At 53.9% G+C, this 25,771-nt stretch overlaps 2 protein-coding genes across 3 annotated transcripts; one reads left to right on the forward strand and one right to left on the reverse strand.

The window, feature by feature from the left end:
- Window positions 1-4,089: 4,089 nt before the first annotated feature.
- On the forward strand, window positions 4,090-7,486 carry CHADL (chondroadherin like). Its single transcript, XM_068401747.1, has 4 exons — window positions 4,090-4,248; window positions 4,338-5,999; window positions 6,706-6,872; window positions 7,228-7,486. The coding sequence occupies exons 1-4, from the start codon at window positions 4,090-4,092 to the stop codon at window positions 7,484-7,486; spliced, it is 2,247 nt and encodes a 748-aa protein (XP_068257848.1).
- Window positions 7,487-9,275: 1,789 nt separating this feature from the next.
- Window positions 9,276-25,554, reverse strand: L3MBTL2 (L3MBTL histone methyl-lysine binding protein 2). 2 transcript variants are annotated; one of them, XM_068400948.1, is made up of 17 exons: window positions 25,488-25,554; window positions 24,231-24,498; window positions 23,851-23,984; window positions 22,706-22,829; window positions 21,637-21,716; window positions 20,589-20,706; window positions 20,092-20,226; window positions 19,315-19,403; window positions 18,449-18,680; window positions 17,667-17,743; window positions 16,957-17,061; window positions 15,579-15,726; window positions 14,527-14,609; window positions 12,886-13,120; window positions 12,050-12,115; window positions 10,997-11,119; window positions 9,276-10,114 (listed from the first exon to the last, which is right to left on the reverse strand). In XM_068400948.1, exons 1-17 carry the CDS (start codon window positions 25,506-25,508, stop codon window positions 10,008-10,010), a joined length of 2,145 nt encoding a protein of 714 aa, XP_068257049.1. In that variant the 5' UTR covers window positions 25,509-25,554; the 3' UTR covers window positions 9,276-10,007. The 2 variants fall into 2 exon arrangements, with proteins under 2 accessions (XP_068257049.1, XP_068257050.1); XM_068400949.1 differs by lacking the exon at window positions 12,050-12,115.
- Between the last annotated feature and the right edge of the window lie 217 nt (window positions 25,555-25,771).

A 25,771-nucleotide genomic window follows, 5' to 3' on the forward strand; every position in this document is an offset into this window, starting at 1 on the left:
AGTCTTGAACCTAGCGTAGCTTTCCTTGAAGCTCCCTGGCCTCTTGCTGCTCTTCATGTCCCTCTGCCCTGGAGGAGAGTCATGAAGAAAAGGAACATGATGCAGAACAGAGACGCAGAGACCGAGCCAAGGGGTTAACCTCTACAGGAGGCCATCTGCAATGGGTCCCATCGAGCACGTCATGTGTGCAAGGCTGTCTGACAGAGCCTGCGAAGGTCAGAGGGATGCTGCTGCTTGCACAAAGACCTGTGGGCCAGGTCAGGGGGAGAACCTGTGCAGGAAGCTTTAGGTAACCAAGCCATAGGAGCAGAACAAGTGTGAGATGTTGATCCCTAAGTTTCTTTCACAGACAAACAATATTTAGAAAGAGGATTTTCCTGGTATTCAATGTCAAGATTAGATGTCTATAGGGAAAAGGGGTGTGTGAGGGTAGAAGTGACAGTCTCTGCAGAAGACAGATTCACTTCTAAGTAGGATGTGGACTCAGAAGTCCTTTAAAATTGGCTTATGCCTTAGGATTAGGGAAAAAACAAAAGAGGATGGGAATTGCTAATTCTGGTTTCCATTAGAAGTTGTTCCCAGAGGATGACTGTTTCCCAGCAGTGCCCTGAAGGAACGTGGGGTCATTCCAGTGCTGCTTCAGCCCATCTTATGCAACCATCTCACCCCAAAAGCACTGCTGTTGTCAGAAGTATTTTTAATTTGGACTTGATTAGTCCAGGAAGGCAGCCGTGGTGCAGAACTCTGTCTGTGTGGAGCAGTTTTGGGTGCATCTGTGAGCAGTGAAACCCCGTAGTGGTAGTAAGAGGATCGGGCTCCTCGCAGGCAAAGGTGTGAAACATTTTCTTTAATGGAAAGCAAAAGTATCTGGCCTGGCAGAGGTGGGTTAAACCCCACCAAGTTCAAGTGTGCTGCCTTCATGTCCCATCAGAGAGAGCCAAGACTGCCTGCCTCCCTGCAGCCTCGGTAGAAGCTAAAGCTGGCGAGGTCGTTGCTGGGCAAATTAACAAACTAAAACCCTGCGGGGAGGCTGGGGAAAGGGCAGACATGGCACTCGGTGGCTGGTACCACGCCTTGCTCCCCATGGGCCTACAGCAGAGCCCAGGCCCAAGTGCTTGGCTTGGCAGGGGTGGGGGCTCCTGACCAGGGGAGATGGTGAGGAGGGCAGGCAGGGGGGAGCAGCATGGGCTGGACAGGGGCCAGAGTTGTGGTGGGGGTGATGGTGGCTGCGGCGGGTGGTTCCACATCAGCTGGTGGATGGGGTTGCTGCTGAAGTGCAGGGTGGCCAGCAGCGGGGCAGAGGAGGTTGCAGCTCAGGTGGAGGTGGTCAAGGTCTCCTGGGCCCCTGAAAGCACCTGTCTGGAGCTGCTCCACCCCGCTGCCCCTCAGGTGGGGAGCAGTGATGTCTGGCAGGTCTGGGAAGAAGCTGGCCTCGAGCGTGGGGAAGATGCAGTGCTGCAAGGTCATCTCAGTGGTGGCATGGGGATGGTAGTGGGCAGTGAGGATAAGCTGGTGTTGGGGCACAGGACACAGCACTGCTAGACAGATTGGGAGCAGCTCAGGGTGGCACGAGGGCCCAGCCGCACTGACAGCACACAGCAGGGGCAGGGTGAAGACCACCAGCCAGAGCACTGGCGCTGGCCAGAGCGCAGCTGTAATATGGAACAGGCACCGGACCCTTCACCTGGCCCTTCCCGAGCCCAGCCGTCACCCTGAAACGGGTCTTGGTGATTCGGCGCAGGCAGCGAGCTCCCTAGGGTGACTCCTGCCAGCCTGGTGCAGGTTCATCCCCACCAGACCTGCATCCCCAGTGTCCTTCATGCACAGTGGAGCAGGGTTGAGGCTGGGTAGGGAGGCTTGCAGATCCCAGCCAGCATGTCCATCGCCCACAAATGACACTGGGATGGGACATGCTGGTTCTGGCAGCTCAGATACAGCTGAACAGGGGAAGGGCTTGAACGGGAGAGAGACATTAGTATCAAATCTTTCAGATTTTTGTCGTGCTGCAGATCTGCTCGCGTTCCCTGGGAGAGCAAAACGCAGAGCCGAAAACGAGAAATGACGGAGTCGGGGAGGAAAACAAAGGTCTGTGGGCCCTTCTGCAAGGAAATACTGTTTCACACGGGCGCTGCTGCCCTTGGCCTCTCCGAAACAGGCAGAGAAGCAGAATTAGGAGAACGGAGGGCTGTAATGTGGCACGGCCCTGCAGCCTGCCTTGCCAGCTGCCTCGGTCCTGCCGCTCCGGCCTACCACCCGCCGTTGCAGTTTTGGCTGGATGTCACCTTTCTGGCCTGTACCTCCGTAGCTCCTGTGACTTCTGCAGCCAGGAAGGGAAAGGCCGAGCCCTGGAAATAGTGAGTGCAAATCCCACACAGGCTCTGGCCGGGCTGGTGCTGCGACACGCCAGGCTTTGGTGCTCCCAGCCCCCTGCGAGGCGAGGGGGAGGCGATGTCTGGGGCACTGCCGTCTCTCCAGGGGTGCTCTACCCTTCCTCCCCTGCTCCTCCTCCCATGTTTCTGGCTCCGTCTGGCAAGCGCTGCTGGGAAAGCAACACAATGGGGCCCATTCAGCTCTGGCGTCTGCAAGGAGAGCAAACACCGGCGCAGGAGCTCAGCAGCCGCTGGACGAGGGGCAGGGGGGTGCTTTCCGCTCATCCTTTGCCACTTCTTGAGGTCCAGGTACCCCCAGCCCCTGTGTGTGTGACCCCCAAGTGTGTGGGAGAGGGTGGTGGGATGATGTCTGGCACGAGACGGGGGCTGAACTGGGGGCATCGCGTTGGTGGCACTCGCCGGTGGCTGTGCGGTGCCAGGGGGGGTGATGCCAGTGTGTGTGGGGGCTGAGGCAGGGCTGGCTGTGGTGGTGGCAGGAGGGCAGAGGGGGAGCATGGGACCATGGGAGACGATGAGCCACAGTGGGCAAGGGGATGGGCACCACAGTGGCTCCACGGGTTTGAGCCTTGCAGACCCCACTGCTGCTGTTCCACAGAGCTTAGGGGGGTGTATTGGTCCTATCTGTGGCCCCACTGCCTCCTCTGCTCTTGACCCAGCCTTGGCCTCTCTGCCAGCATCTCCACCCCAGGAGCTTGCTCCTGCCCAGCCAAACCCACCTTGTCCTTCCTGCAGCTAAACAGTGGAGATCTATTCCAAAACCTGTTATGAATAGTTTGGGAGGGGGAGTAGGGAGTGTGCAGGGAGGGAGGTGGGAGGTGGCCAGGGTGGCAGAGCTGGGACATTTGCAACTAAAAGGAAGTCGGCAGCTGAGAAAGCCCCTGTGACCACATCCCCTGGGTGGCTATACCTGCTTGCCTTACAAAAACCAAGCCTGTTCCAGTGCTCTGCCACCCTCAAAGTAAAGAAGTTCCTCCTCGTATTCAAATGGAACTTCCCATGTTTCAGCTTGTGCCCATTGCCCCTTGTGCTGTCACTGGGCACCACTGAGAAGAGTCTGGTCCCCTCCTCTTGACACCCACCCCTAAGGTATTTGTAAGTGTTGGTAAGATCCCCTCTCAGTCTTCTCTTCTCCAAGCTGAGCAGACCCAGCTCTCTCAGCCTCTCCTTGTAAGAGAGATGCTCCAGTCCTCTGATCATCTTCGTAACCCTTTGCTGGACTCTCTCCAGTAATTCCTTGTCTTTCTTGAACTGGGGGGCCCAGAACTGGACACAGTACTCCAGATGTGGCCTCACCAGGGCTTTGTAGAGGGGCAGGATAACCTCCCCTGACCTGTTGGCCACACTCTTCCTAATGCACCCCAGGATACCATTGGCCTTCCTGGCCATAAGGGCACATTGCTGGCTCATGGTGAACTAGTTGTCCACCAGAACACCCAGGTCCAAGTGGAGACCTGCTCGCTGTGATCTTCAGTTTTCATTCTAAATATTTCTTTTCTCTTTCTTCTGCTCTCTTCCTCATTTATAACCTGTAAAATCACAGTGTGAGAGCAAGAGATGGTGAGACCTGCTGCACTAGGTCACAGCAACAGCCCCCCATGGCACCTGGTGCTAGTAGGTGATGGTGTTTGGGGCTGTATGGGACCCTGACCCCTCTCCTGGCCTCACTGCCATCTCTCTCCAGCCGCAGGTGCTCTCCACCATGAGCCTCTCCTGGGGGCTCCTCCTGCTCGTGGCAGCCCTGCCGCTGGGGGGAACGGCTGCCGCCCGCTGCCCCACACCCTGCATCTGTGACAACCTCCGTGCCCACGTCCTCTGCCTCAATGGAAACCTGACGGCCATCCCCGGTGCCATCCCAGAGGTGGGCGAGGGGATGGGGAGAGGATGGGAGGAAGGAGATGGGGATGGCAGCCCTGGGATAACTCAGCGGTTTATTTGTGTGACTGACAGCTCACCAAAAAACTGGATCTTCAGGGCAACAGCTTCACAGTCATCCCGGTGGGAGCCTTCCTTGCCACCCCGTACCTCAAGCACTTGGACCTGCAGCACTGCAAGGTGGAGAGGCTGGAGGAAGGGGCTTTCCGGGGGCTGGGAAGGCTGCTCTATCTCAACCTGGCCTCCAATGGCATAGCCCTCCTCTACCAGGAGTCCCTGGACGGGCTCTCCTCCCTCCAGCAGCTCATCCTGAAGGGGAACCGCATTGAGGAGATCCAGTCAGGTGCTTTTGGCCATCTGGGATCCCTCACTGTCCTCGACCTGAGGGCGAATGCCTTGGTCTACCTCCCAGACATGGTCTTCCAGGGTCTGCAGGCCCTCAGGTGGCTCCAGCTGTCCCACAATGCCCTCCATGTACTGGGCAGTGAGGCCTTTGCTGCCCTGCCCACCCTGCGCAGGCTGAGCCTGGACCACAACGAGCTGCAGGCGCTGCCTGGTGAGGCCCTGGCCAGGCTGGACGGGGCCACCCGGCTGGACCTGGGCCACAACCCCATCACCTACGTGGCTGAGGAGGCTCTGGCCATGGCCTCCCTGAAGAACCTCTTCCTGGACCACGCTGCCCTCCAGGACGTGGCGCCCAATGCCTTCGCCTACAGTCCCCAGCTGCGCACCCTGGACCTCCATGAAAACCAGCTGCGGGGGCTGCCACCCCTGTCTGGGGTCAGGGGGCTGCTGAGGGTCAACCTGGCTGGGAACCCCCTGCTCTGCTCCTGCCTCCTGCGCCCCTTCCACGACTGGCTGGCAAGGGCACGGGTACAGGCGGAGGGGTCCTGCACCGCACCCCCTGCCCTCCGTGGCCGGCCCCTGGACTCCCTGAGGCCCCCTGAGTTGAGATGTGGCCACCCCCGGCCACCCCCCAGCCCCACCACACCATCAGAGCGGCCAAGGGCAGCCAGCAGCGTGCAGTGCCCCCGGGGGTGCACCTGCTCCCCCGATTTCCATCATGGGTCCTGTGAGAACAGGGACCTGCGGGACATCCCCCAGGGCTTCCCCGGGGACACCCGCCTCCTCGACCTGCACCGAAACACCTTCGGGATGGTGCCGCCGGGCGCCTTCCCCGGCCTGAAGGAGCTGGTGTCCCTCCACCTGCAGAGCTGCGGCATCAGGGCGCTGCACCCCGGGGCGCTGCGGGGACTGGAGAGCCTGGTCTACCTCTACCTCACTGACAACCGCCTCTCCACCTTGGCAGCCGCTGCCTTCGAGGGAGCCCCGCGGTTGGCCTACCTCGACCTGGACCGCAACGCCTTCACCCACCTGCCCGCGGGCGCCTTTCAGCTCCTGCCCAACCTCATCTCCCTCCACCTGCAGCACAACGCCATCAGGGAGCTGGTGGAGGGGGATCTGGCTGGGGCCAGGGGGCTGCGGTGGCTCTACCTTGCCGGCAATGCCATCAGGCGCATTGCCCCTGCCGCCCTGGCTCCTGCCAAGATGCTGGAGAAGCTGCACCTGGAGGGGAACCACCTGGTGGAGGTGCCCACGGCGGCCTTGCGGGGTCTGCCATCCCTGAGCAAGCTGAAGCTGTCCCGAAACCCCATCAAGCGCGTGGGAGATGGTGCCTTCCTGACGGTGGCCTCCAGCCTGCAGCACCTCTACCTGGACAACATGGGCCTGGAGGAGGTGTGTGTGGCTGGGACCCCTCCAAGGGGCAGGGGCACCACAGAGCACAGCCATAGGTCCCATCTCATTCCAGCGCCCAGGGCTAGTGGCACCTATAGGGGCATCCTAATGGATGTCCCCAAACTCCCAAAGGCTTTAGGAGGTGCTCCACAGCCTGGCTGGGAAGAGAGGCTGCCTTGGGCTCAGCTGGCGTGTTGTCTTGCTCCAACCTGTCCCTCAGCTCCCCTGGGACAGACTCACTCACTCCAGTCCTTAAGGCTAGCCAGTTTCAGTGGGGTCCAGAGCACCCCCCAAACTACCCCCTTCCCCCAGCCCTGGCCTTATTTCTCCTGCTCTTATTATGAGCCATCCTGTGGGACTCTTCACTGCTATTACCCTGAATTCCTCCATCCTCTAAAGAAAGCGGTGTTAGCACCACTCTTGTAAGGACCATTCACCTTTACAGGGCCCAGGGATCCCTCTAAGGCTCTCCTGCATGTCACCTGCTTTGCAGGAAGACTAAGTGGGGTTTAGTGAGTCCCAAAATGTGACCGAAACTGGTTGAGTCCCCAAGTACATGTGCTGCTGTTTAAAACAGCTCTTTCATGGGGCCTCCAGGTTAAGGACAGGCACTCTCAGGCCCTCAGGCTGATTAGCAGTGCAGGGGCAGAGATTTGCTCCCCTGCCTCCATCAGGAACCCCCTGACTCACCCTCCCTTCATTACAGATTTCCTCTGGTGCCTTTGCTGGCCTTGGTCCCAAGATCAGAAGCCTCTACCTGGAGAGCAACAAAATGAGCAACATCCCCGACATGAGCAACTTCACAGGGCTGGAGATCCTCAACCTGAGGGATGTGCCTTTCCACTGCAACTGCCAGCTCCTTCCCCTGCACAGGTGAGTGCCATGAGGGGGGAAATGGACCCAGGGGACAACCTGGGGGACAGCTGGACCCTACTGCACCAGAGGCATGAGCCCATGGCACACTGGCCCTTTTGTGTCTTCTCCCATGCTGGAGAGATGGAGCACATGTCTATGTGCAAGGATGGAAGTAGCTTGGGCTTTCCTGGTGTAGGAAAAAGCAGCCACAAGCTGTGGTGGCAGATACTCAGATATTCAAAGGTGACCCAGGTGAGGACCCGAGCAACCTGGCCTGGCTTTGAGGTGACTCGTGCCCACTCATGGGCAAGTAGTTTCACTTCTCCCTTTCCCCTGTCCTGCTCCTTTTCCTGATCTCCTGCCATGTTTCCAGGTGGATCGACAAACTCAACCTCCACGTAGGGGCCACCTGCGGGTCCCCTGCAGAAGCCCGGGGGCTGAAGGTGAAGCTTTCCACCACTTTCCAAACCTGCCCTGGCTGGGGCCGAGGCGAGGCTGGGGGAGCCAGTCCTGACAAGGCCAAGGCTGCAAGCAAGCTGAGCAAGAACAGGACACAGAGGCACGTTACCCTGTTTTTGCAGGACACAGAGGCACGTTACCCTGGAAAGAACCGGTGCAAAAAGCTTCCGTAACGTTTGCAGCACGCTTTGATGCCTTGAAGAACAAAGCCAAATACTTGCTTTTTCTCCCCAAGGCTCCGTCTAGCCATGCAGAAAAGCTGGAATCCACAAGTTTGGTTTTGTTTTTAAGACCACTGAGCTTTCACAGCTTCAGAAATGATTAAAGGGCCCTGAGCAGGACTGCAAACAGCACCAACGCAAGGTCTTGCACTGGCTCAAATCTTAGAGTAGAAAACTTAAAAATGATCCTCAGTGAAAACACTGCCTGAATTCCCCGCATCTCCAGAATTAAAACATAAGCAGATCAAAATCTTTCTATTTCCTGCAAAATTTGATGGGTGGTTCCCACATCTCATTCACAAGCAACTTACCCAACCTATTCCCCATGGCAGCCCAGGCTGGGACCCCCCAACCCCAGGGGGAACACATGGCGATTCTTCTTTTTTAAAGTCAGAAGTCTGTTCAAATTGGGAAGGCTTTAAAAGGTAAACACTTCTAGCTGTTAAATGACCATGTGGGGCACGGAGCTGTTGTAGCAAAAAACAGGAGGAAGAAAGCCAAAGGCCTTTGGAAATTACCGTCCTATAAGGACAGGTGGCCCTACAAGCCCAGCTGTTTGCCAAGGCTGGGGAAAGATGGCAGCCCAAGAGGGAGGGGAAGAGAGAAACTGGATGGCTTCACCCTGAAATGGGATCCTCCCGCATTAAGACATCTGTCTCAAGCTGGTGACAGGCAAGCAGGCAGCGGCAGGCAGGCAGGGAAGCCCCATTATACGCCTTCAATAAAAATGCCACACCCCCCACCACACTCACCCCATCATGGATCCCCCAGGAGCCCAGGGCCACCCCCGTGGTCAGTTAGGGAGGGGCCGAGATGGCACAGCTCTCATGCCCAGGTTGACACAGACCCTCCCCACTCCTTCCACTTGTGTTTCATTGCTCCCTCACAGCCTCTTCTTCCCTCTCATTACAGGCTCCGTTTGCCTCTTTAGTAGGGAAAAGAGGAAGGCTGTGTTAATTACTCCCAGTCTCTACCCCATATTTTCTAGACAGTAAGCTTGCCAACATTTTTGTTTTGGTCGTGAACCACTGTGCAAAGCAGGAAATATTTTGGCATCACAAGCTCTCGCCTGGAAGTTTGAGTGGAGCACGGCCAAGGCAGACATTTTGTGGCCAAGGCGGTGTCCTAGGCAGCCACCATTTCCCTGTAGGGTTTGACGAGTCACTTTCCCTGTAGCCGGCCAGGCCCCACAGTGGCACCAACAGGCAGGGCGCTTCCTCACCTGCAGGAAGGTCACAGGAACCAGCTACAGGAGATTTAAAACTTTTTTTTTTGTCAGTGTCACTGCACTGACCTTTCTGATTTTTGTCCTGAACTTTGATGGCCCCTCTGGGGAAAGAGAGGAACATTCCAGTTTTGCTCTAAAATGGGAGATGGCATTCATAGAATCACAGAATAGAATGGTTTGGGTTGGAACAGACCTTAAAAGATCATCTAGTTCCAACCCCCCTGCCGTGGGCAGGGACACCTTCCACCAGACCAGGTTGCTCAAAGCCCCATTGAGCCTGGCCTTGAACACTTCCAGGGAGGCAGTTATCTTCTGCATTCTTGTGACAGTCAGCAGAACTGGCACACAGACAGGGGCAAGTGCACAGACAAAGCCTGTTGCACCCCTCAAAAATAAAAAAATCCCCAAACACAAACTGCCATTCACTTACACCCACCCACTTACAGCCCTTTTTCTCCTTCCCATCTTGGGTAACCCTGGTATTTTGGTGACCCGGAAAATGATGCACAAGCCTTTGGCCTCTTCATCAAGTTTAATTCACAGGGCTTTAGGGTACAGATCACAGATCAGATTTACAGCAGGACTGCTAAAAAATTAAAAATTCAAACTGTGCACCATGTCCTCTGCAGTTCTGGGTTCAAAAGCAAGGAATTATGACACTCAGAAAGGTCTCTTGCTCCCTCAAGAGGCGTCACAGAATCAATCAGGTTGGAAGAGACCCATCATCCCTTTTTGGGTTTGTTTTCACCTTTCACTCTTCCTGTCCTGACTTTTTTGGGGGTTGCAGGTCCTAGACCAGGGAGCAGAGCACCAGTGTCCTACGAGGGCAGCTGATTTCCTGATGCACGTGACCTGCACACATCATCTCAGACTGCAGCTCACCACCTCCAGCCGCAGCTGACAACCCAAACTGCCCCTACGTGCTCTGGCAGCCTCTTTCCCCGTTGGGAGCTCCTGCTTAGAAAGGTGCCTTCAAAGCCAGGCACACACAATCCCAGCAGCCATCCTAGTCATGCTCCTCAGCATGCCTGCGGCCTTTCTCGAGTCTCTTTCCCAGGGCTTAAAATTACAAGTCTGGGGGAAATTTTCTTGCACACCAGGAAAGCAGAGTTGTGATGTTGCAGGGTGGTCTGCCTCAGAAAGGGAAGGCCCTTTTAGTCCTCTGCTTCCCTTTGCCGGGACTTTCCCCCAAGAGTCACAAGGTGAAGCACAAGCTGCTGTGGGCAGCTGGGGGATACTCCAGCATCAGTCTGTGACCTCCTGCTTTATGCTGCCGACGGGAATGGGAAGCTCTGTGGCTTCAAACTCTGCTGAGGGGTCGATGGTTTCTTCTTTCACCTGCACAGCAATGACTAGCAAGAGACAGAGAGAGAGGGAAAAATAAGTACAACCAACCCATGCTGCCTCGCTCTACCTGCAGCACCCCAAAACCAGCTCTGTTCATGCATACTCAAAATGCCCCAGGTTTCCAGCCCACTTCTTGAGGGTCCCTTACCATAAGCAGCCCTGTCTTGCCAGCACAAGTCTATCCATGATCAGAGCAGCAATCAGGATGGGACTAAACCCTGTCAGCATTCAGCTGCCTGCTCCAAGAACAACTTCTCCTAGGGCCGAGGGAAGAAAAGCCAGTGTGGCCCGTTCTCTACCTGCCTGGGTCCATACAGGGCAAATTAAACCTTTGTGAGCAATGGGGACCTTCATGAAGCTCCATCCCCATGTGCACAAAGCACATCATCTATCCTCTTCCCCAGCACCCACTCAGGTTGGCAGGTGACCCAGCTGCCAGATGCTCTTCTGGTCACCACACCTCTTGGTGCTCAGCATGATGAGCTGTGTTCACATGCTACGACAAGCCCTTATGGGGACCGGGATGTGACAACACACTTTTGACATGTCCATCTTGACTCTCCTCCCTAACTGACATCACACAACCAGACTGCTCAGTAGGGCAGCCAGGCCCTCAGCAGGCATCAGCAGCATCAAGATATGCAGCTATATTAGTGTCACCAAACCTCCTCAGGAGGCAAAGCTTCCCAAGGAAAGCTGGCAAAGGCTTTCTTCCACTCTCTCTGGAGGAGTGGGGAAGGATATTTATCATGTGCGGCCCTTCCCTGCCTGAGGGCGCTCGTGACTTAACCGCCAAGAAGCAGCACAGGCCTTGGGAGGGCCGGTGGCAAGCAGGGCATATGTGAGAGTTGCACATGGCTGCTGGGTAGACTAACTCACTCCCTTACTTTCGTCGGATGCTGGCTCTGGCAAAGCCTTGCTGGCAGCTTTTGCTTCTCGTTTCGTCTTTGGGACGGGAGGCTTCTTGACAGTCTGCTTCATGTTGCGGGTTTTGGCAGGTAGCTTTTTCCCTTAACAAAGAGATAACAGAGCATGGGGAAGTGTTTCTTTTCCCGTGGAAAATCAGCAACCCCGCTCCACTGAGAAACCACAGGCCAGGGACCAGCACAACTGACCAGGAAGCTACATGGTCATTAGCTGCCAGCTGGCCTACTGGAGAAAAACTCTATAGTCATCATCTCAAAATATGCTCCTCCATGTTCTCCTTCATTAAAAGCAAGGCACTTCAGCGTGTGCTTAACTTCCAAGGAGCGGGTCCTGTTGGAATCAGTCTAGAGTCAGCTTTGCTTACCTGTCTGGGTCTAGTCCTAGGCAATGGGCACGTTGGCTCCAAGGCACGGACACTGTAGTATTAATGTTTTCATTTTTAGCTGACTTTTTTATTTAGGTTGAACGTCTTTATATTCTTTAGATGTCCTTTCCTCTCCACCCACCCCCACCAGGAAGGAATTTCTTGCCTGTCTACACATGATTTGCCACAGCTACTGCAACAATGACAACAACGACAAGATGAAACAATAAACATGGTCTAGCCCCACTACTGGCCTCTTCAGCCATCTTACGGCCACCTTTCCCTCAGCACAAAGCAGGCAGGGTTGCTCTCCAGCTACCCTCCAGCTGCAGTGAACAGTCTCCCTCTGACTGCGGACACAGCGGGGAAAGCAGCACAACCTCACACCTGGAAGCAAGCGCCATCTATACCTCAGCCAACAGAAAACAGACTGCAGAACAGATCCTTCCCACACACACAGCTCTCTGCTCTCTTAGGAAATGGGGGCAGTTAAGAAGGATGAAGCTGTGTTGTCAAACCCACAGCTGAGTGAGGGCATCCACAGCAAGACAAGGCCTCTCTCTCCTGCTCTGACGGGACATGGACAGGGTTCCTCTAACTGGGCCCAGCCTGTGAGCGAGCGGGAGGGCACTAATTAAACATCACTCACTCTTCTTTCCATAGGGTTTCTTCTTCTTCTTGGGCACCTCCTTGGCCTTCACTGGAGTTGTGGGCTCTGTCATGGAGACGAGAGGGAAACGAAAGCCAAGTCCCACAACCAGTAGGTAACTGGGATGAAGTGACATAAGCGAGAAACAAGATACACCCATCCCCCCGAGCCGACGCCCTCTTCCCGAGACAACCAGCTGAGGGAAAAGCAAGGCTCTGGCGCAGTTGCTGTCTGTGCTTCCAGGCGAGGGCCCAGGGTGGCCGGCTGGGGCTGCATAGGGGAGAGAGGCCCACTAGAGATTTGGCAGGGGCAGTAAAGAAACAAGATTCATAGCTTGGGACAAGATGGAAAATATCTGCGAAGGCGAGGCAGTGGCCTCCCTGCGACAAGGGAAGGAATAAACTCTGAAGAGGGATGCTCTTACCTTTCACAGACAGAGTCAGAGAATTTATGAGAAAAGGGAGCAGGGATTGAGCTCCCCCTGCTACCTGGCTGAGGTTATAGGTACACTTAGTAAAAGGGAGCTGTGCAGGGACAGGACCACCTGGAACTCTACCTGACTTCATCAGGAGCAATTCTCTGTTGGTGTGCAGGTGGGGGAACAGATGGAAAACAGAGCCAACCTCAAATCTCAGGCTGTTTTCTCCCCACCACAGACTCCTCCCTCTGCCAGCTGCTACAATGCGTGGCAGCAGAGGAAGACTTACGGTAGTCAGTGCAAATCAAGCAGGCAATTTTCTCCCTCCTACAAGGCCCAAAAAGGAGAAGCCACTCAGAGCAGGAGGAAGGAAACCTTTGCCTCTAGCATTAGAAACCACAGTCAAATCTTCACTCACCTGCAACAACAGGTGGTTGAAGCTGGTAGCCTGTCAGCTCGCACCACCCCACAGGATAAATGTCTGGAGACTCACAGTCCACCCACTGGTCATACTCATTGTCCCAGCCATCAAAATGGATGCTAAGGAGACGCTGGACTACACGCTTCACTGTGGCCACACAGATGAGCCGGGGCTCCATCAGGTCCACTGCTTCCACCTTCATGCCTGCCACGAAGCCGTGGTTTGGGCAGTCCTGGGTGCAGAAAAAAATGAAAAAAGAAAACCCAAGGCCATCATACCCAGTCCAAACCCACACCTGGCCACCAGCACCCTAGAACAGCTACAAGCTTGCCTCCAGCTTAAAGCAAGCAGAGAGAGAACAAGCCCACAGTCACACAACAGAACCAACCAGGTGTTTAACCGAAGGGGGCACACAGGAACAGATCCAAGGCCAGCTGTGTCCTTAGTTTATCTCAGCCCAACCTTTAGAAACAAGATCCTGACCTGGGGGAGCAGCAGGCAGCAGTTAAGGGACACGCGATCAAACCCATTAACCTGAGACAGCCTGGCAAAATCAGAAAGATGGCCACAGATCCAGGTGCTGCAGCAGTTTTGCTGATGCAAAGCAGACCCTCTCCACCCAAGTGCCAGCCACATGTCCACAGGCAATAAGCAGTGCAGAACCCACCAGGAGCCTGGAGCTCTTGGAAACACTAGAGAATCGGAGGTCACACTCAGAGGGACCAAGATATCATTACACCCACAGAGGCACAACACTGCTTGTCCTGACCAGCCAAACGGGGCCTTTACTTGGAAAGCACAGACTTCTGTGCCTTGGGCTCTCCTTAGAAGTGCTGGCTGGCACCAAAGAGCAGCCCAATAGAGACACTGGACATTGTCTACCCTGACTTCAGCAAGGCTTTTGACACTGTCTCCCATAAGATCTTCAAAGAAAAGCTGATGGAAGTATGGGCTGGATGAGGAGACAGTGAGGTGGACTGAAAACTGGCTGAGTGGCTGGGCCTAGAGGGTGGTGATTAGTGGCAAGAAGTCTAGCTGGAGGCCAGTGACCAGCGGTGTACCCCAGGGGTCAACACTGGGTCCAATCCTGTTCAACATCTTCATTAATTATCTAGATGACATGACAGAGGATCATGTTAAACTCAGCAAGTTTGCTGGTGACACAAAACTGGGAGGAGAGACTGATATACTAGAGGGTTGTGCTGCCATCCAGAGGGACCTCCACAAGCTGAAGAAATGGTCTGACAGGAACTTCATGCAGTTCAACAAAAGGAAATGCCACATCCTGCACGTGGGGAGGAACAACCCCAGGCACCAGCACATGCTGGGGGCCGAGTGGCTGGAAAGCAGCTTGGCAGAAAAGGCCCTGGGAGTCCTGGTGGACACCGGGTTAAACATGAGCCAGCAACATGTCCGTGGGACAAAGAAGGCTAATGGTATGCTTGGCTGCATTAGGACTGTTCCCAGCAGGTCGAGGGAGGGGATCCTTCCCCTCTACTCAGCACTGGTGAGGCCACACCTGGAGTGCTGTGACCATTTCTGGACTCCCCAGTACAATTCTGTGACAGTCAGAGCTCTTGTGCTCCTTCTTGCTGACTGCAACATCCCTACACATCTCTTCTTTCTGGCAGCACTCACTGTGTCGAAGAGCCGTGCTGGAGCAGGTCTTGATATAGTCTTTTCCAGGTAACTTTCCCAGTCGAAGGTCTTTGCATCTAGCCCTGCAGCAGGAAGAAATGGTCAGCGGGAAAAAGTCAGTTACTGGGCAGACCAGCTGGGAGAAAAGGCAGAACAGGAAGGAAGGAGGCATAGCAACTGGCTGCAAAGCAGTTTCACTAACTAGCACATACAGTGATATGGTCTAGGCAATCCTGCCCCGGCAGGGGGATTGGACTAGATGATCTTTCGAGGCCCCTCCCAATCCCTAACATTCTGTGATCCTGTGATCTTGGATGCCTGGTCTAGTGCACAGATTCCATGGCAGTCCAGCACCCCGCTCCAGCGGGCAAATACAGAAAAGTGCGAGCTGCAATTCTGAACACCTGTGTCAGTCACATATCCAGACCACAGAGCAAGGTGAGGAGAAGCAGCAGGCAGGAAGAAGTATGTTCAAGACACACCACTAAGACCATTCTCCCACCAGCACAAACATCAAAGGAAGACAGAATAGCCCTGCACAAAAGTGCTGCAACACAGAAATGCAGAGCACGCCCTTTTGGGTATGGCCAGACGAGGCAGTAAAAACACTCCTAGGGTGATTGCCTCTCACGATTTTGAAGAAATACTCATCTCAGATTTATTCATACAAGAATAGAGGTGACTCCTGCCACTTTTAAGTACTGAGTCATGCAGCAATGGCTCTACTTATCCCTTCCCACCCTCCTTGTCCTTTAAACCTTTGATTCTGTTCAGTTTGGGGATTGTACACCTCTCCCACTGATCCTCCAGGAGCTAACCACCATGCCATTAACGCCCTCTGGAGATGTTACTTCCTTCCATGAAGTACCAAGACTTGGTATATCGCCAGAGCTCAAACGGAACTGGCTCTCTGCACCATCCCTATCTCCCTGAAAAACAGGCAGATTGGGACTTTGAGTTTTTGATCATCTGAACCTGACACCTCTCAGAAAAGCACAGCCCAGCAGATTCTGCACGCAGGTTTGTACCACCGGGCAGAGTCCCAATCTCACCTTTTGGAGGGGTCAGATCAATGCCGTTCTTCTGACAGAAGTTGACAGGGAAGATGGCGTGTGAGCAGGCATGATAGCAGAACCAGTCAGAGCAATCAGCAGACGTGGCTCCATCAATGCTGATCATGAGATACCCATCCAAGAGGACCTGAGGTAGGAGTGAAGGGCATGAATGTAGAGCTTTGCTTGCTCTAAAGCCTCTCCTCTCAAAGGATCCTCCCAAGAGTCCCCACAGATGGATCACAATTGCCACTAGATAGTAAAATGCAATGTTATATGTTCCTGGGCATGCAGTAGCTTCTCCTCGTATGTTAAGTCAACACAAGCCAACCCCCAAAGCAGCAATTCCTGCAGGACTGGGACCAACACTAATAGCCTTGTGAAAAGGACTCAGCCATAAACGGTCGGGAGCTCTGTTCTCCCTTAGAAACAGATTTTATTGGCAGCCCAGAGGCCCTCTTCACCAGCCAGGTCATGAACTTGCTACTGGACAGAAGGAAAGGGCACCACCTTCAGACTTGCCACTTCCTGAACAGCAACAAGACTTGTCCCATCCTGTCACTCACTGGTAATTGGTGCCTACCAAATGTGATAGGTACGTCTGCCCCAACCTCTTCACATTTTCAAGCAATGGCTGAAGGGAACATTTTACAGACACAAAGAGCTTTTCTAGCATCCCCCTGCCTTGACTTTGAAACCCAAGTATCAAAGTCCTCTGCTTGGGTTCTATGAGGGCAAACAGCTGCTTGATGGAGCAGGAAAAGCCCAAGTCAATGCTATGCTTTAGGACATGCAACACACCTCACTGAGGAAACCTGGCCAAGCAATTTCCTTCCCAACACTAGCACAGAAGTAGAGATCACTACCACCTCATCAAGAGAGACTGCAGGAAACACGTCCATCCTCAGCTTCCTGCACCAGTGAATGCTGCCAATACAGATACACCCCATTCCCCACACAGAGGTCACCCCACAACTCTTCCCCTCTCCTTCCTCTCCTCAAGGCACCATTACAGAGGGCTCTCTTTATGCACTCCAAGAACTGGAGAACAAGTCTTCCCTACTGCATGCCCAAGGGTGAAGGAAGGGTGGCTGCCAGTCACACACACTGGACAGTTAGCTTGCAGACCAAGCACGGACATCCTCATGCTGTCCACTTAGGAGCAAGTGGACAACTGCTGGTCTCATGAGCTTCTCAGACCTCTGAGGTAATGCCCCAGTTCCCTCCACACACCAGCTGCCTACCTCTCTTGATAGCCCTTTCCTCTCCTCTCCCTCATGCAAAATCCTACCCAATCTTATTCATTTGCAAAGACCTGAGGAGAGGCTGGGTTATCTCAGGTAAACATGGTAGACCCCTTTCTGCCCACTGAACTTACCTTGCAAACAGTGGCCACACAAATGTTGCCCAGATTCAGTGGATCAATGGCCTCTAGTTTCATGCCTTCTTCAAACCATCCACCTTCAGCATAGACAGCTCGTACCTAAGGGAGACTCTGGTATACCACGTGCTGTCAAGGGTATGGGACAGTCCCATCCCGACACCAACCGCACCAAGTGCAAACAGGATTAGAGCTTCTTTACTTGGCTTAACCCAAGTTGGGAGGGGAAAAAAGAAAAATTACAAGTAATACAAAGAGGTAGCCAAACCAACGCTGTGTTTGTATCAGCAATCTCCTGCTAAGGCTCTGGTCAGTCAGAGAGCCAGGCCCTGCACTCAGCCACTGCTCCACAGCAAAGCGCAAGCTTCCTTCTCATCTCAGTCCTTACCAGTATGATCCAGCTCATCTGAACTGGTCTCTCCCATACAATCATCTTCCCTCTCCAACTCAAAGCTCCAAGCAACTGCTTGCCCTTCAACTGAGTCCCTCAATGTGTTGTCGTCTTTTAGTTCTTCCATCTTTCTATTTTGACCTGCCCCTGCCCAACCACAGCCTTGAAGCCCCAAAACACCTTACTGCCCTATTGCTGTAAGAGAGACAAATGAGCCATCCTCAACAACCCACACAGCAGTGTATATACCCAAGGAAGGAAGTGGTATCATTGCTTCCTTTGCTGTGGCCAACACAGAAAGGCAGACTTGTCCTACCTTCCTAAACAGATAGGGGACAGCATCACAGTAAATCTTCCGGAAGGTGGGATGGTTTGCCATGTCATTGCGTTTTTCTGTGAGGAACGGAAGAAACAAAGAGAGGTAAGAAACCTGTAGCAACTGCAGTAAGAAAACACACTGGCTATTAATGATCTGGCTCAGCTGCCTTAAAAGAACTAGATCAGAGACCATGAGAAGAGTAATAAAAAGGTCAGTCCCTCTACACCTTCTCATAATATGGGCTGTGATGCAGGGCTTGCTGAAAAGCAGATGGATGATCTTCCTGAGCGCTAGTGATGACACCTCTACATGCAGCTGTAATCATCAGGGAGAAGCAGCAAGAAAGGGAGACACAGCCAAAAGGATCAACAGGGCTTGAGGTTTGTTTTTTTTTCTGCCAGTCTAAGCTGATCAAGAATTCCTCACTGTAAAGTCCAGAAAAACACAACCTGACAGCATTCGGTCTTACAGAAGCCAGCATAAATTTCCTCAAAAAGACTATAAACACCTTCGATGTTGCAGACTCTGCATTCTCACACTGTGGGGACAGACTACCTGCTTCAGGTAAGAAACCCTCCAGTCCCCCTCTCCTGACCTGTGGCAGGAGATCGCCAGGCTTTTATCTGTCCAGGGGAAAAGCAGCAGACACATGACTGTGTAGACCTTATCTGTCAGCTCCTGAGGCAACTGCCTGGCTCTCGGCATGTCAAGACTGGTGTCAACAGCAGGGCCCAGGCATCTCACAGCAAACCAGATGCTTGTGGTGGCCTGATACCTACCCATCTTCTTTATGCTGTGTCCCACTCTCCGTGACCAGCCCACAGGATGGACGAGGGGACTCCACATGTGGCACCAGAAGTCATCATCGCTGTCGCCATCCTCATAGAGGAGCCTCAGTCTGCCCCCGATCACCGTGTCCACCACTGCCATGCGCGTCCGGGACACATGGTTCTTATCCACCACCTCCACCCGCATGCCCTGCCGGAACGGGCACTTCATGCTCTCTGCCATCTGGCAACAACCAAAAGAAGAGATGAGATCAATCGCACTTGGTGTTTTCCTTCTCCAAACTCTTCAGGGAACAGTTTTCCCCACAGACATGCTGGCCAACCCCCTGCGATGCCCAAAGCTGACTGGCAGACACCTCTGGGAGGGGATGCATGGGAGTGGGTTCATCAGGGCAACAGGGAGCTGCCAGCCCCACACAGGACAGCACGGTTGGACACATGCACCCTAAGACTCCCCTGTCCTGTTGCCCCATAACAGCTACCCCCACCCTGGCCCAGCAGCCATGCTCAGCCAGCACCTTGTGTGAATGTTCTCAATGTGAGAAACTGATGTCACTTCTGTTCAGCAGCAACTGAGTGGGGAATTGCATGTCTTTTTCACTCATGAAAGAGATCATAAGGGTCTCAAGCTCTTAAAGTCCATCTATGACCCAAAGGAGAAATGGTGGTGCTGACCATAGGGGCTGTGCCATTACCTACAGGATCATGACAGATGTCTCACTCCCCCTGCCCTGCCTGGGTTTCAAGGGGACACATAGAGGAGTCGCACAGATCAGAACCAGAAGAGACATGTTGCACACACATCTCTTGGCTTTGGCTTCTTTTCCACACATAACATGACAGCCTCTCACATTTACCTTGATGTGGAAATCCACTGGAATGGTCCTGGCTCCCACTAGTTTTTTCATGAGGTAACTTCTCCAGTCAGTATACTTGGCATGGATAGCTACATATGCACAGGGAAAAAGCACATCTTTATGACTGAAGGAATTACAGCACCATGCTACACCTTTCTTCCTCTCTGACAGTCCATCTGCATTAAACAGCCTTCACATTCAGATCCTGTACCTGCTCTCAGGCAGACCCTGTTCTGCAAGCTCGCCCTCACAACTGGCTGCAAGTGATCGCTGTTACAGAACGGACTGGGCCAAGCAGACACCCAGTTCCATTGATCTTGATGTGGAAGTGGTATTAGAACAAAAACACATGAACCATACCAAGCAAATCTCAGCTTGCCTGAATTCTGCTATACTGGCACCCCTCTCCTACCTGCTAGCTGGATCCAGTGCACTTCCCAGAGACACTGTCCAGGATGTAGGACATAAAAGTTCCCCCAGAGGTTAAGCATAGCCACCATGTGGGTCAGAATGAGGAATGGCCACCTGCATTAGCCTCTGTCCCTGGGTCTGACACAGCTCTGCATCCAGCACCCCCAGGGTCAACCACAGGGAGACGCAGAGGGAGCAGTCCAAGCAGTCTCCAGCTTCCCAAAGAACTAACTGTTCCTTGTAACTCAGAGCACAAATGGAGCTGTGGTCCCACATACAATGGGAGCACCTGTCCCACTGCACTAGGCATAAACCAAGGCTCCTGCAAGCCCAGGTACACGCTGACCCCTCTTGCCCCACACTCACTTTGTGGTGGTACCAGGATTTTGCTGTTGACAGCACACCAGCCAATGGGGTGAATATCCACTGTGCCCAAATTGCACCAGAAGTCGTGGGCAGCATCATCCTCAAAGCCCTCGTATCGCAGAAGGGCCCTGTACCCTACCAGGACAGAGCAGACAACCAGAGAAAGGCATTAGAGGCCAAAAATTTATCCTCTTCCCATTGGGCACCTCAGGCTTATTTCCTACAGCATGGCCTTCAGAGCTGTGCAGAGGTTATCAGAGCTTCTCCAACCATTCTGGAGGTAGAACTGCGCTCGCAAAGAGCCCAGCAACCAGAACAGGAACCAGATGCTGGTTTCCTCCCACCCCCGCACCATGGCATTTCCTATTCCAAAATCTTTCAGCAATTGCAGAGCTCCTAAGAGTTGATGTTTTGCTTGCCCAGCTACACTTGGCTCTCCAAATCTTCCCTCAGAGGTTAGCCAATCCCAGCTGTCAGGACTTACACTGGAGACATACCTACAATCTGGATGACGGACGCAATCCAGTACACGCAGCTGGGGAGCACGGCATCACTGTTCAGCACTTCCACTTTCATACCTTTCACCACATCATCCCACTGATCGAAGAGCGGCACCTGAAGGATTGAGGCAGCCACATTGGGAGAGGGATGCTGACAGTCAGAGCAGGGCTCAGGCGCTCATTCCAGCTTTCAGAACCATGTTTTAGGCAGCTACACTTTCATCTTAGGCCCAGGTTTGCATGCCTTACCCTTCCTGTATCTGTCAACACCTTGAAATGCAACCAAACTGTCCCAAATATCTCACTGGGGTGTTCACAGAGGATTCCAAAAGGCAGAACATCATATAGCAACACTTAACTATTTCACTGCCAGCTGTCCTATTATCCCAAAGTAGCTGCCGCCATTCCTCTATGGTATCAAAATCCCTAACCATCAAACTGCTGCGTCTTCCTGACTGATCCTCAAGAAAAACACAATTTTTGTTAGTATTATCAGAGATCACAGCTCAAAAGGAACATAACAAGTGAGTCTTAATATACAGAGAGGCTGGGGCTGCTATAATACTGAAGAACTACCATTCTTCCATGGATCTGCCTTGGCTACTTGGCCCCCAAGGACTGCAAATCAGTATGACAGGAACCAGACATGCTGGAGGGGCAGTTACTGCCAGGCCCATATAAGCAGAGTTCCTCCCTGCCCATCACCCTGGGCTGTGCTCACCCACATAAACTGCAAAGGCAACCAGGAGCTTTCTGCTATCCTCCCCAGTCAGAACTAATTCTGTCCCCAGCCAGCACTGGGCCATCACCACCACCAGTACTTCTACCAAGTCCCCCTCTGCTTCCTCCTCCAAAACTCCTGGTCCCTCTGTGGGACTCCCATTCTTAGCTGTGAGAAGCCCAAACTTTTTTCCTTGCATCAGCTGGGGCTCAATAACCAGCTCCCAGGTCTCTCCCCACCACTTGTCACAGGAGTACAGGGGAGGCGCATGCATATGGCATGTCCCATGCACATGGAGAGGCACAGCAAAGAAGAAGAACTCACGTGTTTGAAGCAGCTGACAGGAGCTGCCTTGAAGTCGTGCTCCTGCAGGTACTTTCCCCAGTCAAAGCCCAGGACGAGTGCTATAAGCAGACATGAGAGAAGAAAATCAGGTGAGATTATAGAAAGGGCATAGAGCGCTCAGTTACCTCTGGACTACAGCTTGCAGCCACGCTGTGGCCTGCTCAGGAACAGAGCCCTCTGCCCCAGCACACAGGGACTCTGCATTCCAGTGCATTTTCCCTGGTAGGGAACTAGATCCCACAAGTGCGTGTGGACCAGTCCCGGCAAGAGGCACAATATTAATCAATTCTTGCTGTCACTTGCTTTTGGGGAAGGGGAAACACGAGGGGCAAAAAAAAGCGGTCAAATCCAGCCCAGGGCTGAGAGTGGAGACTGCATCATGTCAATGCTAAATCACTTAGCAGCTTTGCCTCTCTGCAGCAACACTGCAGGGTCCTACCAGCAGCACTTGCTTCCCCAGAGGGTGCTGGGAAAATCAGAGTGAAGCACTGGGATATTAATCCCAGAGTGACTCCTGATCCAAGGCTACAGCTCTGCTCCAGCAGCAGTCTGCTCAGGGATCAATCCCTGCCGCCTCCCCCTGGGGCTCACTTCTGCCCTAACGCAGCAGCTCGCTACTCCTTCAGCTGCAGCGACTGGTTGTTCCTCAAGTCGATCAGTGAATGACTCAGCTTAAATAAAACTCCCCACAGGCAATGGGGCAGCGAATGGCTGGGAGCAGCAGGGCACCTTTAGGTCACCTTTGCCAGTACCTCGTGAGAGTGTGACTAGAGAGCTTATGCTCCAGGTCAAGTCGCATGAGGAGCAAGGATGAGGCTGCAATAGCGGATGAGCAGGAACCCACCAGGGTTCCGTTAGCACTGGCAGGGAGGGGGAGAGAGACGTGCCCCGTGTCCTGCCAGGCTGTGTCGGAGCAATCCACACACATCGTTTCAGCACAAGGCAGTGTACCAGAGGTGAGGAAGAGGGCTGTAGAGTTTACAGCCCTCCAGGTCTCCCCATTTCTGCGGCCCCAGTAGCTGCATCTCCTCATGCCTCCTACACTCACCATCCTGGCCTGTCAGTGTCCCATCTGCCAGCTGCCCCGTGCCCTGCGAATGGAGGAAGGCCCCGATCTTGGCCGACCAGGCTGCCTTGTGCAGGACCTTAGCTTTCTTCGTTGGTGGCTTCCCCTACAAAAGGAGGAACATTAGGAACATTAGTGGCACAGGAGAAGAAGTCAGTCCCTGCAACTGGCCAGTAGGGCATGCGTGTCTTCCTTGGGACAATTTTCAGGTTCCTACAGTTTTTACTAATGCTCACAGGAACACGAAGAAACAACAGGTAAAATATCAACGTGTCCTTCCTCAGCTTCTAGGGAGCACCACCTTTCAGCTGGCATGCTTTCTCTGGGGATGTCCTGGTTTGGATTAGGACAGAACCAATTTTCCTTTCAGTGATTTTTCCTTTCAGCTAAGTTTCTTCTAAGTAACTGCACTTTCTGAAACTAACTGCATGTTTTTCAGACAGGATTGATAACGCTCAAAGTTTATAGTTATTACTAAGGTAACGGTAGGGATGTTATGCAGAAAGGCTCTTGCTTATACTTCTTCCTACAGAAACCAAGGTCACTGCTAAATTCCTCATGGTCCACAAGTGAAAGGCCACAGAAGAGTCACACCTCCAGGGAGGAGTGGACAGGACAGGTGACCCAAAATTGACCAATGAGGTATTGCATCCCAAACACATCATTCTCAGTTTAAAGCTGAGGGATCACGAGGGTCACACTCTCTTCTTCTATGTCCGGTGTCCAAAGAGGACTCTGTCTGTTTTTCTCTTGCCTTCGATCCCAATCTGTGCATTCCTGAATCCAGTTCCCATCTGCCACTGAGTCCAGCCCAGGACTTCCCAGAGCCTGCCCTGCAGCCCCAGTGGTGACATGATCGTCATCAAGGGAGCTCAATCTTGGTTTTGTACATATTTGTATATATTTAATTATTTCTATTATTATTATGATACTCTTTATCAAGGTTTCAAGATCTTTATCAAGATACTCTTTACTCAAGGTTTTTAAACCTTGATGGTGGGCTTCAGGCAGGAAGAACAAACCACTGGTAATGGCAGTCTGATCTTTAACTAGAAAGCAACCACGTACCCCTGCATACAGGCACCTCCTGATCCATTCCCAGGGAAGAAGGAAGGGGTTTGACCCACCTGCAGTCTGGCCAGGATGCTGGCCTTCTTGGAGTTTGAGGAGTAGCTTCTGGAGCAGGAGACGCTGCAGAAACGTTTGGTCTTGGAGAAGAAAGCCTCCCTGGTGCCCACAATCCCACACATCTCGCACACAGCTGAGAGAAGGAAGGCACAAAAACACGAGCAGTTGTCGGGGTCGATACACTACAAGGACAGAGCTGAGCCCAGGTAACCCTCATTACACATAGCAGCTCCCCCACGTAGCCCAGAAAATGCATTCTCAATCCAGTACTGCTCCTAAAGCATATTCAAGATGCAGTCACGCACCCTTCGGATTCCCCCAGCCCTTGTTCTTCCCATCACCCATGTGCTTTAGGTAGAACCGGCAGGCAACGCAGTACCTGGCTCGGAGCCGCTGTCCTCTGTGGGCCGGCCTGTGGATGGCTGGTGCACAGGAGAGCTCGGAAGCTCTCCAGCTTCCCGGTCTGCCACCTCATCATCACTAGACTCATCCAGACAGGAGCTGCTGTCACTGCCCATGCTGCTGTTGTAGCCCCGGAAGGTGTCATAACCCTCAAACATGCCCAATTCATCATCCTCATCCTCATCATCACCTTCCTCCTCCGTCCGCTCCAAAGATGAAGTCTTGTGGCAGGAGGTAGACACCAACTGAAAAAAGAGCCAGTTTGCTTTAAAACAGATTCTACACCACACCCCACAACAAGGCTGCCTTCACTGCTGGGGGGCCTCCTGGACCAGGGAGAGGCCTCTGGGTGAGCAATGAGTCCACATAACAACCCCAAAGGCAGGAATCTGAATAGCTAGCAGGGAAGGTCCCCTTACAGGTATTTCACAGGCTGCATTTCACTTCCCAAGAGGAAACAGACAGCCACAGAGCTACAGATACCTAGAAAAAAGGTTTCAGGAACATGGAAAGAACACTGAGAACTACACTGCTGTGCTGATGAAGACAGAGGAGACTGCATTCTTCCAGGCACTGTTTCTCCCAACACAGTAACACAGCACAGCAGTGCAGATGCTATCAATATTAAAGTCATCGCAAACTTCCAGCGCAGAGCACAGAGCTGCACACTTTGGCCACCACAGCTCACATGACCAGTACAGCCTGGATGTCAGCAGGACAAACTCTGCTTCGACTCTGGAGAAAGTTCATGTTCTTTGGAAACTGCATAGTCCGTAGCTGACCTCCATTCAGAAGCTCTTCCACCAAACACGAATGAAACTTGGGGACATGTTACAAGTTCCCAGGGCTGACGAGCAAGGGCAGCACCACGCGCAACCTCCCCCAGAGAGGTGAGGGGGACGCAGAGGTTTGTCCCGCCCGGGTCAGACCCATCACCCCCTCCAGCACCAGCCCGGCCCTCGGCAGCGCGGAGGCGGGGCGAGCGGCCACCACCACAGCGCAGGGGCCGGGAGGAGGCGGCCCGGCGCCCCCCGCCCCCTCCCGGCCGCGGGCAGCCGTTACCCCGCTAACACAGCCCGGGCCTCGCGCCCTCCCTCAGGGCACCAGGCGGCCCAGGCCGGAGCCCCTAGGCTTTCCCCAGCACCCCGCGGGCAACTCCGCGGCTGCAGGAGCGGGCGGCCTTCTCCCGGCCCCAGAGGAGCCCCCGGCCCGGCCCGGCCCGGCCGCCGCTCACCTCCCCCTTGTCCTGCTCCATGACTGCTCAGACGCCGCTAGCCCGCCTCACGCGCGGGGAGCACGTTACCCCCCCCTCAGCGGCGCATCTGATTGGCGGGAGCCGGGAAAAGAAAGCCAATCAGCGAAGAGCTTATTCTCGCCGCTCTCCCCGCGGGGCACGACGGGAGCTGTAGTTCTTTTCCCGCCACGGCGGCGGGAAGGCGCGGCGATGGCGCCTGAGGCGGTGCCGCCCGGGAGCGGAGGAGAGGCCGGGCCCCGCTGCCGGCTCCCCGGGCACGGCTC

Source organism: Nyctibius grandis, chromosome 5, assembly GCF_013368605.1.
Source record: "Nyctibius grandis isolate bNycGra1 chromosome 5, bNycGra1.pri, whole genome shotgun sequence".
In the NCBI taxonomy this organism is placed as follows: domain Eukaryota; kingdom Metazoa; phylum Chordata; class Aves; order Nyctibiiformes; family Nyctibiidae; genus Nyctibius; species Nyctibius grandis.

Excerpts from the sequence above, each read along its gene's own strand:
- L3MBTL2 (XM_068400948.1), bottom strand. The coding sequence starts at position 25,508 with ATGGAGCAGGACAAGGGGGAG. Across the intron at positions 22,830-23,850 it reads GCATCCTGGCCAGACTGCAG|GGGAAGCCACCAACGAAGAA; the intron begins GTGGGTCAAACC and ends CTCCTTTTGTAG. Across the intron at positions 20,707-21,636 it reads CTGTCAGCTGCTTCAAACAC|GTGCCGCTCTTCGATCAGTG; the intron begins GTGAGTTCTTCT and ends TCAATCCTTCAG.
- CHADL (XM_068401747.1), top strand. The coding sequence starts at position 4,090 with ATGAGCCTCTCCTGGGGGCTCCTCCTGCTCGTGGCAGCCCTGCCGCTG. Across the intron at positions 4,249-4,337 it reads TCCCCGGTGCCATCCCAGAG|CTCACCAAAAAACTGGATCT; the intron begins GTGGGCGAGGGG and ends TGTGACTGACAG. Across the intron at positions 6,000-6,705 it reads ACAACATGGGCCTGGAGGAG|ATTTCCTCTGGTGCCTTTGC; the intron begins GTGTGTGTGGCT and ends CCTTCATTACAG.